This window comes from Corylus avellana, chromosome 2 (genome assembly GCF_965113065.1).
Source record: "Corylus avellana chromosome 2, dhCorAvel1.hap1.2, whole genome shotgun sequence".
Taxonomy (NCBI): Eukaryota; Viridiplantae; Streptophyta; class Magnoliopsida; order Fagales; family Betulaceae; genus Corylus; species Corylus avellana.
The window spans coordinates 40050899-40066759 of NC_142491.1; the positions used below are offsets into that span (position 1 = coordinate 40050899).

Genomic DNA, 15861 nt, shown 5'->3' on the forward strand with positions numbered 1-15861 from the left:
AAAACATGTTTAGTGAACCCTAATAAAAAATAGTTTCTGAGAACAAAAGAAATTTTTTTTATTCATAACAGAAAACTGGGTCTTCATTTTGCGATGCTCAATCCTAATTGGAAGTAAGCGAGAGCAAAATAAACGAAGGAAAATATACTTGGCCCTTTTAACTTACACCAGTAGGGCACTTTTACCACCAAACTTCAACAGGTGATACTTGATCCAAAATGCCTTCTTCTTTTCTTTTCTTTTTTAAGATTAATTTGTTGAAATTATCCATAAAAAAAGTATTAAAGAACACACACAAGAAAAAATAAAAAACAAAAAAATAACCATCCTACTTGTGTGAGTAGTTCAGCCACTCCTTGTTGTAGGCATGTAGCATATAGGTAATTCGGCTACCTCCAAAAAGCAACAAGCAGATTTTGGAGGGTGGCAAGGGGATTGATTCAGCCGATCCTTCATTTTTTTAATAAAATAATAATAATAAATAAATAAATTAGGAGCATTTTAAGAAGTTTTAAGTAAAAAAAAAAAAATGCAGCATTTTTCATCTATTTTAATGCTTCTCGCCAATGGAGAAGGTAGGCCTGCGAGATTAATCAAACAAAAATATGTACATTTTCCTTTAATTGAGCAAGAATCATTTGAGGAATCACATGAGTTTAGTTACATACAAATTTCACACAGACACAGCATCAAATATGGTCTTTGAAGCAACTCCACACCCCACCCTTCGTACAGTTATATATATATATATGTGTGTGTTTATGTCACAATCGTATTGTTATGTTTGGTTTAATTATTTATCGATAAAGCCTCAAATTAATGTTGACTTGAACTTGGTTTGATTTAAAAATTATCAAACTTTTTGTCCTTTTAATTAATTGAGTCCAAGTTGTTTATGAATATTGGCTTCAATCATTTAATCACGATCAAACTTCTATGTGGGCATTAGAACCGCAAGCTTTTTCAGCATTGTTGGCAGGGGCAGAACCACCCCAGCCCCCCCAAGCCATAGGGTGGTCCCAATTTTTTTTTTTTTTTTTTTTTTTTTTTTTTAAATATACCTTTAAAATTTAATTTTTGCCCCCAGAATTTTTTTTTTTTTTTTTAATTTTACCCCTCAAACTAAACATTCTAGTTCCGTCTTTGGCTCACCCCTGGCTCACCCAGGAAAAAACTGAAGGAGAGGAGAAATAACATACAAAGTATATATATATATATTACAATTTGAAGCCACCATTCTGGTGAAATTAGGTAAAGGAGCCATTATCATATATGAAGACATTTTCTTGTTATTCTTCTTGGTATCATCAACATGTATCTAACAACATATTCTCAGATAACCATCTTCAGTTCCAACAAGAAACAATCGTGAGAAGGGTAGAATACTTATACTCGATAACACTGACAAGTTTTTTGCTCCATGATCCGCCATGTAGAGTTTCTGAGGTATCACCCGAGGATGCCCATCCTGCCACATGACAATCACAAAGATACATTAAAAATATACACACGGATTGATCCAAGAGTTAATATAAGTCTGCCACATCAACATTGTTGTATAAAAACACCTATACCAGAAATGTTCAGTGTTCTCAATAAAACACGAAGATTTAAGAAATGTGTCAAAAGCAGAAGTGGGTAAGAAATTGGTAATTGATAAACCTTGTCCAAAGGCAATAGAGGGCCAACTAGCCTATTGCACATCTGACATGCAAAAAGCATACATATAATTGTCATGCTAATTATATGCAAAAGTAAACATTTTAACAACTGAGAATATACAGCAGTTTACATACTTCGTCAGCAGCTTTAGATAAAGAGGTAAGCCCAATCCTATTTTTGGAAATCGTAATAACATCTTGGCCCCACAAAGAGAAGCCAGACACACCATCTGTATGACCTTTGAAAGTACTACACTGTGGTGGCCAATTCCTGCAAGGAAAAATCAGAGGCAATTGGGTTAGAAAGAGCTTTAGAATGTGTTAGAAGAGTTGTTGGGATTTTGTTATGTGGGTATTTTAGTCAGTTTAGTTTACATGGGTGTTTTGGTCTCTTGGTATATTTTTGAAACATATACAAGAAAATGTCTAAGGTAGGTTATGTATGTTTTTACGAGCCTCCTTTTCTCCATATTTTCTCATGCAATCCGCTTGACAGAACCCACAAAGTTTGGAAAGTAATCAAGGAACAAGTCATTATAAAATTGGGAAGCTTTGCAATTACCTTCTCAAGTCCCAGATTCGTAAAGTCCGGTCATGAGAGCTTGAAACAAGTAAGTGATCCTCTGGTGCAGCCAGCTGCATGTAATAAGGTTAATGAAACTCCAATTCAGACTACTATGGGTTTTTACTCTAGCAAATTACGCATACCTTTGTTATATATCCATCATGAGCTCGCCAAGAGGAAATAACATTTCCACTCCTCAAGTCAAATAACTTACAGTGACCACTACTTAGACCGGCTGCAACCCAAGATGGTGAAGCAGAAGTTCCATCTGCTCGTATTGTGTCAGACCCACAGGAGCATATGGCGGAAACAAGAGAAGGAAAACCAGAGTCAACAGATTCTCCCCTCCACAGATGAAGCTTTCGACCCTGAGCAATATCAATGAACCTGTATGACATAAGGAAAGATCAAAGCCTGAAATACATTGCAACATTTTCTTATCTCACATATGATTGAAACACAATCTGGTCATAAAGTATGTATTCACCTGAGAGAACCATTTCCAGTGCCAACTACAAGCATTTCAACGAATTCTAATTGATGCATACAAGTATACAAGCTCCCATCAAAGGTGCTGGTCAATATCCCACTTGATAGAGTATTGGAGTGTAGCATATTGGCCTGGTCAGCATTAATCTTTGAAACAGGAGACAAAGGGCTTCCGAGATGCGTGGAATCCACCGAGGGTTCAGAAAATACTGATATTAGTTTCCCAGTACGGCTATTCCAAACATGTATGGTTCCGTCACAAGATGCTATCCTTCCACTAGACGACAAGATGCAAATATCATTCACAACCTAGAAGTTGCAAAGCAATTAGAGACATATGGTAACCCAAACCATTATCCCAAGAAACATAATAAAGCTTAGGTCTGACAAATGATTCAGAACCTGAAAGTAAAAGATACAACCAACAATGTGATTGCTGTGAAATGTATAGCACAGAACGCTTCCCTTAAAGCAAAACACACAGAAGAAACAAACCTCTTCATGACCATAATAGCCAGATACACAATTAATTCTCGTCAGGTCCCATTTCTGAATAGTTCCTTTGAATCCTGGGCCAGTTCCTGCAGTGAAAACTGTACACTCATCTCGGCAAACAGCCAAAGATCTTAATGCCCCATGATGCGCACGGACTGAGTATATAACAGATGCTCTGATCTTCCATGGAAGTTCATCTTTTAGACCCCCAACACGCCCAAGAAAATCAGGCCCATCCCAGCTACAAGCTGGACTAGGAAACCAAAACCATGGCTCACGCTTAACAAGTTTTGACATTGATGCATCCATTTCAACCGGACTCTTATGAACATCATTAATCCTTCTCTGAGGAATCAAGTTTTTGGTACCTCTAACTCCTTGTGATTGTGGAATTGACCATCCAACCCCATTAAGTAACAGCTTTGCGGGATTGTATTCGGATGTTGAGCCCTTGCAGAATATGGGCCTCTTAGTGATTATATTTTCTGAACCACCTCGAGGTGATTCTCCTGTATATTCCCACTGAATCATGACAGGTTCAGAAATATGTGACACAAATGTTTGTATGAACAAAATCATATCAAAACCACATTTACAATCATGAAGCTACCATACCTTCCAATTATGACAACGTAGAAGATATTGCTCAATAAGCAACCACGTCGCACAACTCTGTCGAAGTTTCTCTATCCCAAGAAGAGACGCAAAAGAAGGATACAGAATCAACCTGCAAATTTTTTAGAAAATTCAATATATACTAATGGGGGACAAGAATTTTGGTTGAAAATTGAAATTTTAACGCGAACTAGGCTTTTAATCGGGTAAAATGTAATCAGCACTCACACGAGGTCTATACGGCTTTCAATTTGAACCTCCCCATCAATTTTTGGTTTAGAAACCTTTAAGCTTCTGACAGGAGAAGCAGACCCTTCAGCGATTTCCTGTGAGAAAGCAAGCTCATCAAATAGCTCTTTAAGTTGTGGCAGAACATGCAATGCTGTCAAGTCGGGTCCAATCTGCTGACAAACCGCCATGAGAGTAGTAGCAGCAACCTGGCCAAAAACGCATATTGCATTATTAAACATCTTAAAACTAATTAGCTGGCATGAGAGACTCATAAAAGGGCAGAGGCAGAATTGTTTATAACGCAACAACAAAGTCAACTCACAAAAAATCATAACTCTATGTCATATCAGGACAAGAAACAACATAAGATCCTATAAACCTATTAAAGCATGAGTGACTGCACCCGAGCAAAACAAGAAGAGAAATTTAAAGCACCTGAAGCACCGCAAATTCCAAAGTCTTCTGCACAAGAACCATAACAAGAAGGCAACTTTGATCCTGCATAATCATAAGAGAGGCACTATTGATAACTCTCAATACAATGTCCAAATAGTCCAATAAAACAAAAATGAGAGTAAAATCCCGTACGCCAATTAGCTCCTTTACGACCACCTCCCTTGGCAAGTATGCAACCAGGCCAGGTAATGTCATTAGACAATCAATAAGAGCTAAAGCACTCCAGCTCTGAACAGGCTCAGGCTTCTTCACATATGAGACTTCAATGCAGGTATGGACAACATGTTTTAGCAATGGTAGCAATTGTTTGACAATAAACACTTCCCCTAAAAGACCACCTGAAAATTCAAAATATAGATGTGGCTTAAAGGCTGAACATGCCAATTCCAGAAAAGACATCAAAACCACAATCCAATGAACCAAGAATACCAATTCTAACCAGGGCATCAATTCCATCAGTACAGAGACCTTTCCCGAAGCAGTGAATTAGAGGCAAGATAGTCTGGTTCAACAACTAGAAATTAGTAAGCTACAACTGCAATGAAAATTACTCGTATTACAGTGTGTGGAGTTTGTGTTTGTGGAGACTGTGTTGCATCTCTGTATACAAGCAGATAGATTAGATATAGATCAACAAACTCATACGCCTACTGGAGAACTTTAGGATCAGTGTAACCTGATGAATTGTAACAGGTACTCCAAGCTCTTCACTAGACCCAATCAGCAGCACAGAAGCAGCAGCCGCTGAACTCTTATGAGGAGCAACATGCAAGTTTGATATGACCAAAGGATGTATTGTTTCAAGATATGCTTGTTTACCAACCCGATTCCATATCTCTCGCACAAATGAATCTTGGAGAATAGAAACCTTCAAATGAGAATAACCTGTAGTCTGAAATTAATATCTCAATGAGTTGTAAGTCAAAGAAGAAAGTCCATATAGAAACATTTAAAAAGCAAAGTTCAAAACTAGCCTGTAAAATCTTCTGAATAGCAGGCAAGACCAGTGCTTTCACTGCTTTTGGGGTCAAGCATTTTATGAATTCTTTCAGCAGTATAAAAGCCCATTCGGCTTCAGTATCTGACAAAGGGGTCACTACTATTGGTAAGCAGTACGGAGCACACATTTCAGCTGTAAATGCTCCCATTGTCTTGAGAGCTCCTTGCTTTGCGAAACCCGCAGCATAACGAAGACGAGAGACATCTTTAGCAAGAAGTTGAAGGGGAGAAAGAAACAAGTATGATGACTTAACCATTGTGGGAAAATAAGGCGAATCTAAAAGACTTTTAGCAGATGGCCTCCTGATGAATAAAAAAATGAATTAAACTTCAGTTATACAGAAAAGTGTGCAGCCCCACAAACACGAAGAAGAAACATAAGAACCTCCCCCCCACCCAACCAAGAAAAGGGGAACAGAAAAAGAAAAAAAAAATTGTCTCGGGAAGCACTCTAGTATCATAATCCGTGTATATTTCTATCTTCAACAACATATCATATCATATTTAAAAAATAGAAAGAAAAAAAAATGGATACCTCATCCAATCCTTCTGAATGCATGCCTCAACAAGTACTTTAGTGTGAGGAGGAAGTTCCTGCATCAATCCAGGCAATATGCCACTCTCCAAGTAAATGGCCAAAGAAGTTGAATCAAAAAGTGGCTTCCTTAAATAAAGCTCTGCTAAAACACAACCCACAGAAAATATGTCCTTTGCAGCATCTTCAGAGGAAATCCTCGAACAAAATGACCTCTGCCTCCAAAGTAGTAATTCTTGATATCCCATGGAACCTTCACCCTCCACCTCAATATGCTCAAGAAGATAATTCAGATCAATATTGAAGGGCACTCCATCATTTCTGACAGTATCAGGGAGTGAAACTATACTGCTTTTGAAACTTTCACCTGGTGGCTCCTCTGCAAGAGAGACATCCTTCCTGAAATATTTTGGATGGCAGCCATAAAGAGCACTCAAATGCCTAGCATGTTCAGAAAAGGCAGATGCTTCTTCTAATTCTTTTAAATAAGCAGTTTCAAAGAGGAAACGTTTCTCACTCTCTACTTCATTTGCTTGGCATTGATGCTTAGTTGATCCATTGGCGCTATCACATGTTCTCCTGATACCGTTGCAACGCACAGGGTGAGGTCTAGTAAAGAGCTGGCGGCGTCCCACTGACCTTGGCATTGTGGGCTCTGAAGAAGACAGCATAACATTTTTGGCATCAACAGATGCCTGACCTGACATTTTGTACCCGAAGGTGATATCAATCCAATGATGGATTTGGCGTGAGACTCGGTCGCTTTCTAAAGCATTGCGATGTAATTTAATAAACTCCTCAGGACTATCTGCCCATGAAGGTACGGCCAAATCAGTCATACCAGCATGCAGAGAACTGAAAATTTGGGGATCACAGTAAAACTCAGGAATACACTCATCAGGGGTCCATTGGTAGAGTCTTTGCATGGTAGAAGGATACTCATTAGGTTCATAGACTGAACGAACAGCCGTACGCAAAACACTCAAAGGTAACCTTCTTGCTTTGTAACTGCACACAGCCAATTCTGAAAGGCATTCATCTGATACATGGTGAGGGATTTCAGATGTTGAATAGGTGAAGTCCAACTGTTCATCCCCTTTTGCCAACCGCCATTTGCTCTTGCTTAAATCCCTCCACTCTGCATCAGAATTTTCATCAGGTTTTGTGCTAAAATCTATCACCCATGGCATTACCGTATGAAATGTGTGGTCACCCCACCTTCTCCCAGCTAATCTATTTAAAATGAGCAGGTACTCAAAATTACTCATCTCTCCCCTCCACCACAGATTAAAATCAGAATGCCAGTCTATAGAAGGGGAAAGCTTCAAATCAGCGTAAAGACCTTGAGATGGACAACCCTCTATGTAGCAACCTATCTTCACAGGGGTGGTATCAGTGCATTCATTTTGTCTAGTACTTAAATTAAATCCTAACCAAGGCTTATCACAAATGCACAGCCAAGACCAGCATAACTCGGTCAACATTATACTGGATGGGCATATATCACCATGGGCAAACCCTAAACCATGCATGTAAGCCAGGGCCGAGAGAATCTGATATATTAAAAACTTTATATGCCACTCAGACTTTAAAGCATTCGGGCTATAATGGAGAATGTTTTCCAAGGTGTACGGTGCTTTTGGAAGTACCAAAGTAGTATAGCTAGATGTCTTGAGGATTGCAAGAACAGGAGCTATATTTGGATGCCTCAGGGAACCAGGGAAGGTATGCTCATGAAATGACGGTATCCCAATTAAACCAAGAAAATTTATGCTATCTCGCGCTGAAGCTTTCCCTTCAATCAAGAGACTAAGCGAGCACAATATGTGATCTTCCAGAGACCCAGACAGGTAGTTGGCAACAATTTCTTCAAAAGTTGAGTAGGAAAAAATCCCAACATGAGCAATCGGGGCCAAAGCAGTGATTGTCCTCAAGCAAGAGAACCTACCAGAATGGTTACAGGTAGAAGTCTCTTGGGAATTCTTTTTGCCACCACTTAACAAATCTGATGAAGTAGCTTTGTCACAAGGATTATTATCAATCCCACAATTACTACTACTTTCTTCAAGATTTTCCTCTATGTATTCATTACTGCAAAGAACAAAAAAAAAAGTCCACATTATTGACTCGATACGGTTAGTTACGCTCCCTAGGAACATACTTTTTTTTTTAATAAGTAAATCACCATTAACCAAGAAGACGGGAATGCTCCAGTACACGAGAAGTATAATAGAGGTAAGAGTTCAAAAGATCAAATAGTTCTACAAAAGAAGTGGAACGAACACGCCCAATGCAGACATCCAATCATACGACACTCTCCAGAATAAAGATTTTATCGAGATCAAGGTAAGTTCAACCCCTTAAAAAGTCCAACTATTCCTTTCTCGCCAAATTATCTACACATAAGGCTGAGATGGAAAAGCCATCAATTTCTACCACTCTCAGAATGACCATATTTTCCCTGTGAACAAGGGAACAAATCTACTACAATCTTTGGCATTACCCATCGAACTCTCTTTGAGCATACTACTGTTAATGCTGCTAAGTCTACTTTCCTATATACATATTTATTTCCTTTTATATTTTTCTTTTCTCTCGCTGCTTCAGCCAAACTGTTCTGCTATACAGACTAGCATAAACAATTAAACTCACAAATTTAGTAGTTCACATTACAGAACAGAGGCCAAGCAAAATTAGGTAAAGCTAAATGTAAAAGAATTATAGAATTGGATAGCGTATAGGATGAGATGGCCGTACACATATTTGGTCAAGCAATTCTGGTGATGAGAGGGAGTATACACTATTATGAACTGAGAAGCTGAGCCCTCCACACCTGGATTAGACATCTGCACCGCCAAATTCCGTTACACAGAGTGCCATTGAAACATACACAGAGAGAGAGAGAGAGAGAGAGAGAGAGAGGAGAGACCTGAAAGACGGCAGAGGAGCCGAGGGGGAGAGCGGAGTCGGAGTCGGAGAGTCCATAGGAGAAAACGAGTCGGTCGGAGAAATCGGAATTGATTCGGCCTTGGAGGCACTCGAAGCACATTTTTGCTTCCATTTTTTCTTCCAATGAGATACGATCATTCAATTTCCTTCCATTTCTTTTCTTGCTTTCTCACTGAATGGAATGGTTGAATCTGACAGTCTCGCCGCTTTGATCGATAGGTAGATGAAATCCCGGAGGAACCGGAAATGTTTTTCTTCGCTCTGGAAATTGTAACGGCGGCGTTTTGGGTGAGATGCCGTGGTCCGAAAGCATATTTCCAGCTACTGCTATACTCCGAGGGCGGTTGGTGACCCAGTTTGTGTGATATATAAGCCAATTGTTTGGAGTACTTAATTCATGTCTCATGAATTGTCCATATTGAATTGGTGCGAGTAATAAAGGTGCTAGTGGGTGCTAAGTCTCACATTGATTTTTTATTAAGTGAAATTTGGCTTTATAAGTAATTCTAAGGGTTCCAATTGCAACTTAACTAATCATTTTAAAGTAATAGTGGAGATGTGACTAGTATTTTTTGTTGAGTTATTACAAATGGTATAAGACAACCTAATAATATCATATGATGCTTAGGCCTTGCATGGTGTGGGCCTTGACGAGGACGTCAAGGATTTGGGTGAAGGAGATTATGACACTCCTAAAAAGTTAGTCCAATATTAGGAAAATATTAATTGCCCACATTGAATGGGTAAATTATAAAGATTCTTATAGGTGTTAACTCCCATATTGATTTCTTAATAGGTGAGACTGTGTTTTATAAGTAATTATAAAGAACTTCAATTACAACTTGACTAGTATTTTTGGAGTAATAACATGTTTGTGACTAGTGATTTTGCTGGGTCATTACACCTTGTTTTGGAGACTTTGATTTTCTTGTAGTATTGTCTTTTGAACAGGGTGCATATGATTGTCAATATAATGCATAATTTGGAATTGAATTTGGGGGGAAAAGGAAAATTTTGTGTTGATTTTGTGAAAACTCATCATTCTTGACTATATGAAATATTTTTTTTTGTTTTTTTTTTGGGTCATAATGGGCCGACATTTGCCAACTGGGAATGGATCAGCGGAAAATGTATGTACTTACTAGAGAGTACTGTGATGACATCAAGAGGAAGAACAAGCCCATTATTTTGTCACACCGTTGTTAGGAAATTAGGCCTCTCGAGGATCTTGGGATCCAATCTGTCAAGAAAAACAACAATGCTCGGTAAATAGTATTTTATTAAAGATACAGTTCGATATGTTCCCAAATAAGATTGGAATAGTTACATTGGTCTCACTTAAAATCCAATCTTTTCTAGACAAAATATACACGTGTATTTTGATTAATACTATGAGCACGCACAATCACACACAAGACAATAAATTTATTTGTGGTTCAGCCAATACTGCCTACATCCACCGAGTTGCAGAGATTTCACTACTTTGAGAGAAAATAACAATGAGACTTTACAAGAGATATTTCCGAGAGAGATTGCACACAACTCTTCTATGTTGTGATATGCAATTCTTATATGTCTAACACTAGACTTATCTCTCTATACTCTTTTCTCTCAACATTTCCTTCTTTTCTCTCTCTATTCTTTTCTTGTCTTAATTCGCTTTTGAAACATTGAAGTTTGATGCTCCTTATATAGGTGTAGAAGAGTTGGTGAGAAACATGAAAGTCCATGGTTGGTGCAACAACCATGCATTATTCATTTGACGGCTTGGTTGTTGCAACAACCATACACTATTATTTTAACGTCTTGGTTGGTGCAACAACCATATACTATTCATTTGACGTCTTCTAAAAAATACTACCATTATTTACTCATTTGGCTCCATTTTTTAACAACCGTATCTTCCTAATTTCTCGAACTATTTCTATCTTTATTTTTCTATCCTACAATGTTTTGTGTGAATAGTTTTGTGGTGTTTATTAGTTTTGCTTAATGGTGATTTACAGATATGTTACCTGGTTTACAGCAAGGGCAGGAGAAGATGTCAAAAAGTGATCCATCGTCCTCCATTTTTATGGAAGATGATGAGGTAGGGTGATAGTAAAGTGGTGTATTAACTTGCGATTTATGTTGTTGCATTGCTTCTATCAGTTGCACATAAAATACAGGTATAATGAAAGTATCAAACGTGGGTTTTAACCTTACATTTATTTTCCTGAATGTCGTAGGCGGAAGTGAATTTGAAGGTAAAGAAAGCTTACTGTCCTCCAAAGATTGTAGGCGGAAGTGAATTTGAGGGTAAAGAAAGCTTATTCATTAGCATATAACTCGCGTTATGCGTAAGTTTTTTTGTATTATAATTTAATTTCAAAATCTTTTTAACCAAAGCGTCTCGGATGAAAACGAAAAATAAAGAAAAGAAAGGTGTAAGATGAAAATAGCATCTAGAACTTCAAGTGACAACTTTAGCGATTTACATCTATGAAAAATGAACCAAACCTAAACACATCTCCATGGTGCTTCCCATTATACCAAAAAAAGAAAAAAAAGAAAAAACAATTAAATGATTTGATCAAGGATGACGTTGAACATCAAATAACAAAACTGATAAGGACATAATTAACCTCTCTTATTTCATCAGTAACCATAATTGAAGTACCATGGAGATGTGTTTAGGTTAGGTTCATTTTTCGTAGATGTAAATCGCTAAAGTTGTCACTTGATGTTTGATGTTCAACGTCATCCTTGATCAAATCATTAAATTGGTTTTTATTTTTATTTTTATTTATAATATATGCAACCCGCAATCCGATCCACGGGGCTGGTACCTGAGATTTTTAAAAAACGCAACAAGCCCTGCCTCATGTGGGTAACTGAAAAACCAACCCGGATCTGTGTTTTTCTTAGGGAAAATGGGTGGGGAGAGGCAGGTTTTGCGGGTTGGGCGGGTATTTCCTCATCCCTAACAGCTCATATGACACACCTGTAGAATGGTGTACAATACTGATCTCCATATTTCTCACATTAGTAATAATGTTTATTTCCACAATTTTGGATCTAAATTCAAACTTGAAGATGTGTTTTGTTTTCCTCTAACTAATTAAGAAAAATATATTATCAATGGCTTAGTTTCTAATGACAACAATTTGCTCATTTCACATTTTTTTTTTTCATTGGGTTATTGTGAAGGTTTTTCTCACAGGATCATAACTTGCATCAGAAAGAGCTCGGCTACAATAATTGTTCTTTTCACCGGCCCAGTTAAAAGCATTAATAGATTTGAGATATGGTGGCCAAAGTGAAGGAATATGATCCTCTCTAATCCAAAATAGGCTAGAAAATATTATGTTCATAGCTAAAATTTATAACGCATATCCCACTAATAAAAAAATAATATTGAATATAAAAAAAGGGTGGCTGGCCACCCCATTTTAGTTGGGGTTGGCAAGGGGTGCCATGGGGTGGCCCGTTGGACCTGGAGGTGGCTTCGGTCACCCCTAAGGGCCAAAATAATAATAATAATGAGTTGTTGGGGGTAGCCACCCCCAAGGGCCATGGGTTGGCTTCGACCACCCCATACCGGCCGGCCACCCTCAAGAGCCGTGGGGAATGGGGTGGTCCTGCCACCCCTTATGGCCAAGACAGAGTGGCCAACCACTTCTTTTTTTCTTTTCTTTTTTATTATTATTATTATTTTTTAATCTTAAATAATATTTTATTATTATCTTTTATTAGTGGGACAGTTCCTAGGACTTGAGCTTATGGGTCTCTTTTTTTTTAATTACCAAACAACTCTTTTAACTGTTATCTCACAAAAAAATTCAAATATCTTTTCATATTTATATCACATCAATCACTTCTTCTTATTAATATCCAAATAAAAAACCGACGACAAAACTCTTTACCAAAAAACCAATGACAAAACTCTTTACCAATCATGCTCAATAGCTTCAAGTCCGATTGGTTTCACTTACGCTACATCACCCACATTGGTGTCTCAAGACCTGTTGATCCGATGTTTTAAAATCGGAAAGAGCCAAAATTACACTATCTATAAATGTGGCTAACTCTTTCATTGTATATGAGATTCATAAGTGCTAAGTTTTATATTAATTTCTTATTAAATAAGACTGAACATTATAAGTAAATTTAGAAAACTTCATTTGTAACATGGCTAATCTTTTTAAGGTAATAGAGCTGAAGTAACTCTCTTTGGGTGAAGTATGAGTCGGGAATTGTGAGAATAAAATAAACATCAAGACATTATTGCATTACTTTGCTTTTCTACTTTCCCTAAAGACATTACAGAAGAAGCTATATATATGGCACCATTTTAACTATACATAACACATAATAAAATACATGTTCTTTACAAGTGAGATTATTCTGTCAAGCCAAACAGGCCGCACGTTCATGGTTCAGAATAAGTGGACAACAAATACTCAACACTTAACTTTTCTGAGCCACAAATAGTTACAAGAATGAAGAATAGACATACAAATGTTTTTGAGGAATATATGGAACATGTTAGCCAAAGGTTTTCTCACTGCTGTAACACATATACAGAAACCCATCATCATCCTTGTAAGAGTCATAGATGGAATCCATAGGACTAGCTGTAGATGAAAGTCATTAACAAAATTGTGTTAGCAGGTTTCTAACACAGAGCAGAAGCTAACCCAACTTTAGCAAAGAGTTAATGACGAGGCTATATTTACCTGTTTGAGGTAAGGTGTTCTTTACAAAAACAAAAAGAGCTTTTCCAGGAGTCAAATGCAGCCTGCTACTTAATATGTGGATAAATTGGCCAACAGACATGTCTCGAGGAACCAGGTATCTAGAATGAATAAGGGTACACAAGGACAGATTAGTCACCTCCATATGAGAATATAAGAAAAAAAGGTTAAAATCTCTCAGTTTTTCTAGACATTGATTCACCAGCATTTGGAACTCATCATCTGCATTGATGCATTCCAATTTCATCAAAACAGTTAAAGGAGATTCATCTAGGAACAAAATTATGTTGTTTTACAGAGTAGCAAACAAAGAACATGAAGGCACAACTGACAAAAGCAAAGCTCTCTATTTTTCCAGATGAAGTTATTCACATGAAGAGGAGACTAATAATATAACTAAAAATGAAATAGCATTTACACTACAACTATACCAAATCAGGAAATAAACTGAAGTCAGCAACTTGTTTACCAGTGGCATACCGATACTGCAAAAATGATTGCCAAGAAGTACTTAAATTTTTCGGGTATGAAAGCCACATGTATTTCATGGCATGTAAGTTTGCTTTTTAACAAAAGAAACTGTACTAAAGAATTGGAATATAATAATGACAGGTTGAGCCTACTTTTTCTTCTCCATTTCAGGCAGGTCTGTCCTTGAATATCTTTCGATGACCACCTGCAAGAAGAGCATATAGAAAAATACATATGATATTTCAGCTTAAACAAAAGGGTGGCTAAACCATAGAGTCCTGCTTAATTTCAGAGATCTGCACATGTAATGAGAGGAAAAGCATAGACTAACAGAACCTTTAAAGCACAAAATCACAGTCAAGAATGACATAACCCAATCCAAACCAAAGAGTAGCTTTTGTCATTGAGTCATCATTTGGTCCTAAGCTTGTAAAAAGGAAAATCTGAAGTTTCAGAGACTATTTTTATTTAATAAAAATGACTTTCAAAGAGGGCCCGCATTCACAAACTAAAACTAAATGTCTTACCCAAGAAACTTTCATTTGTAGCAGTAAGACATCCCACATTACAATCACATTTGTTATAGTTTTTGTTTTGTCTTTTGTTTTCTTCTCAAAACAAAAATATTAACAAACAACCCAAACACAAAACACTTTCAACCCAAAAACAAAAAATACCCCCCCCCCCCCCCCCCCCCCCAAAAAAAAAAAAAAAAAAAAAAAACACATTATCAAATAGAACCAATTTCTTTCTCATTAAGGTCTATGTCTATCACAGATGATAGCACAAAGGGCATGAGCTAATGCTTTCAGATTTTTCTGCACAAAATATAGATTGGTCGATAATTTGTACATCCGGGTTTCTCTTAATATCTTCCGGTGCTCAAATTCATATGTCTACTAACCCATTAAATTCATGAAACACAAACTCAGAATCTATTGATAAATTATGACCCTGCAGAAGTACATCAAATAAACATAGATATAAACAAATCACAGCAAAACGAATAGTCAACTCATGGCAAATTTGTTAACATACATTTTACCCACGCTACAAAGATGTTCGACCTCAAAGTTATCAATTTCAAATCTCAGCTAACAACATTTTGAACACTATATAAAAGAACAATCAGAACAACAAAAACAACTCAAAAATAGCTCATACCCAAAGGCATAAGAGCCTGAATACTTACGGGGACTCGATCTGGGTATTTCATAATTATATTCTTTGCGTCTTCAAGGCGTTCCTCTGCATCATCAAACCAAAAAATAATAATAACAATAATATTTATAGAAGAATTTGAGGGAAAGAGGCAAGATTGTAGAGTTTAGAACAAGAACGAACCAAATGAGTATTGCTTCTTGAAAGACTGAATCTTTCCCATTGACTCTCTTTTTTTGCTTTGGGAGTTTGAGTCAGAAACAGGAATTGAAATCTTGGGCAGTTTTTTTTTTTTTTTTTTTTTGAACTTTCGGCGAAAACGAAATGATTTGGAAAATGGGGGGCTTTGGAATTCCAGGGACAGCTGGAAATGTTGTATAGTTTGGGTAGGAAATGGTTATCTGTTGCTTTGTCGGTGAGGTTAGATGAGGCTATGGGCAACTATGGAAGTCAATAGAGCCTTTAGCGGTTAGTAATGACGTGGACATATATGGGCCG

General features: G+C 37.2%; 2 protein-coding genes and 1 long non-coding RNA gene across 3 annotated transcripts; 1 reads left to right on the top strand and 2 right to left on the bottom strand.

The window, feature by feature from the left end:
• Positions 1 to 1247: 1247 nt before the first annotated feature.
• On the bottom strand, positions 1248 to 9340 carry LOC132182248 (protein serine/threonine kinase). Its single transcript, XM_059595438.2, has 16 exons — positions 8976 to 9340; positions 8804 to 8892; positions 6047 to 8137; positions 5487 to 5814; positions 5189 to 5404; positions 4942 to 5014; positions 4645 to 4850; positions 4492 to 4554; positions 4054 to 4262; positions 3826 to 3937; positions 3211 to 3732; positions 2714 to 3024; positions 2370 to 2613; positions 2224 to 2297; positions 1797 to 1932; positions 1248 to 1468 (listed from the first exon to the last, which is right to left on the bottom strand). Exons 1-16 carry the CDS (start codon positions 9105 to 9107, stop codon positions 1319 to 1321), a joined length of 4956 nt encoding a protein of 1651 aa, XP_059451421.2. The 5' UTR covers positions 9108 to 9340; the 3' UTR covers positions 1248 to 1318.
• Positions 9341 to 10113: 773 nt separating this feature from the next.
• Positions 10114 to 11255, top strand: LOC132175771 (uncharacterized). Its single transcript, XR_009439460.2, has 3 exons — positions 10114 to 10193; positions 11002 to 11084; positions 11224 to 11255. It is a non-coding gene; the product is annotated as an uncharacterized LOC132175771 (long non-coding RNA).
• Positions 11256 to 13296: 2041 nt separating this feature from the next.
• Positions 13297 to 15767, bottom strand: ATG8H (Ubiquitin-like superfamily protein). Its single transcript, XM_059605350.2, has 5 exons — positions 15547 to 15767; positions 15395 to 15450; positions 14355 to 14407; positions 13714 to 13832; positions 13297 to 13611 (listed from the first exon to the last, which is right to left on the bottom strand). Exons 1-5 carry the CDS (start codon positions 15584 to 15586, stop codon positions 13523 to 13525), a joined length of 357 nt encoding a protein of 118 aa, XP_059461333.1. The 5' UTR covers positions 15587 to 15767; the 3' UTR covers positions 13297 to 13522.
• Positions 15768 to 15861: the final 94 nt, after the last annotated feature.

Excerpts from the sequence above, each read along its gene's own strand:
- ATG8H (XM_059605350.2), bottom strand. The coding sequence starts at position 15,586 with ATGGGAAAGATTCAGTCTTTCAAGAAGCAATACTCATTTG. Across the intron at positions 14,408-15,394 it reads AATACCCAGATCGAGTCCCC|GTGGTCATCGAAAGATATTC; the intron begins GTAAGTATTCAG and ends CTCTTCTTGCAG. Across the intron at positions 13,833-14,354 it reads CCTGAAATGGAGAAGAAAAA|ATACCTGGTTCCTCGAGACA; the intron begins GTAGGCTCAACC and ends TATTCATTCTAG.
- LOC132182248 (XM_059595438.2), bottom strand. The coding sequence starts at position 9,107 with ATGGAAGCAAAAATGTGCTTCGAGTGCCTCCAAGGCCGAATCAATTCC. Across the intron at positions 8,893-8,975 it reads GCTCCTCTGCCGTCTTTCAG|ATGTCTAATCCAGGTGTGGA; the intron begins GTCTCTCCTCTC and ends TTGGCGGTGCAG. Across the intron at positions 3,938-4,053 it reads GAAAGCCGTATAGACCTCGT|GTTGATTCTGTATCCTTCTT; the intron begins GTGAGTGCTGAT and ends AAAAATTTGCAG.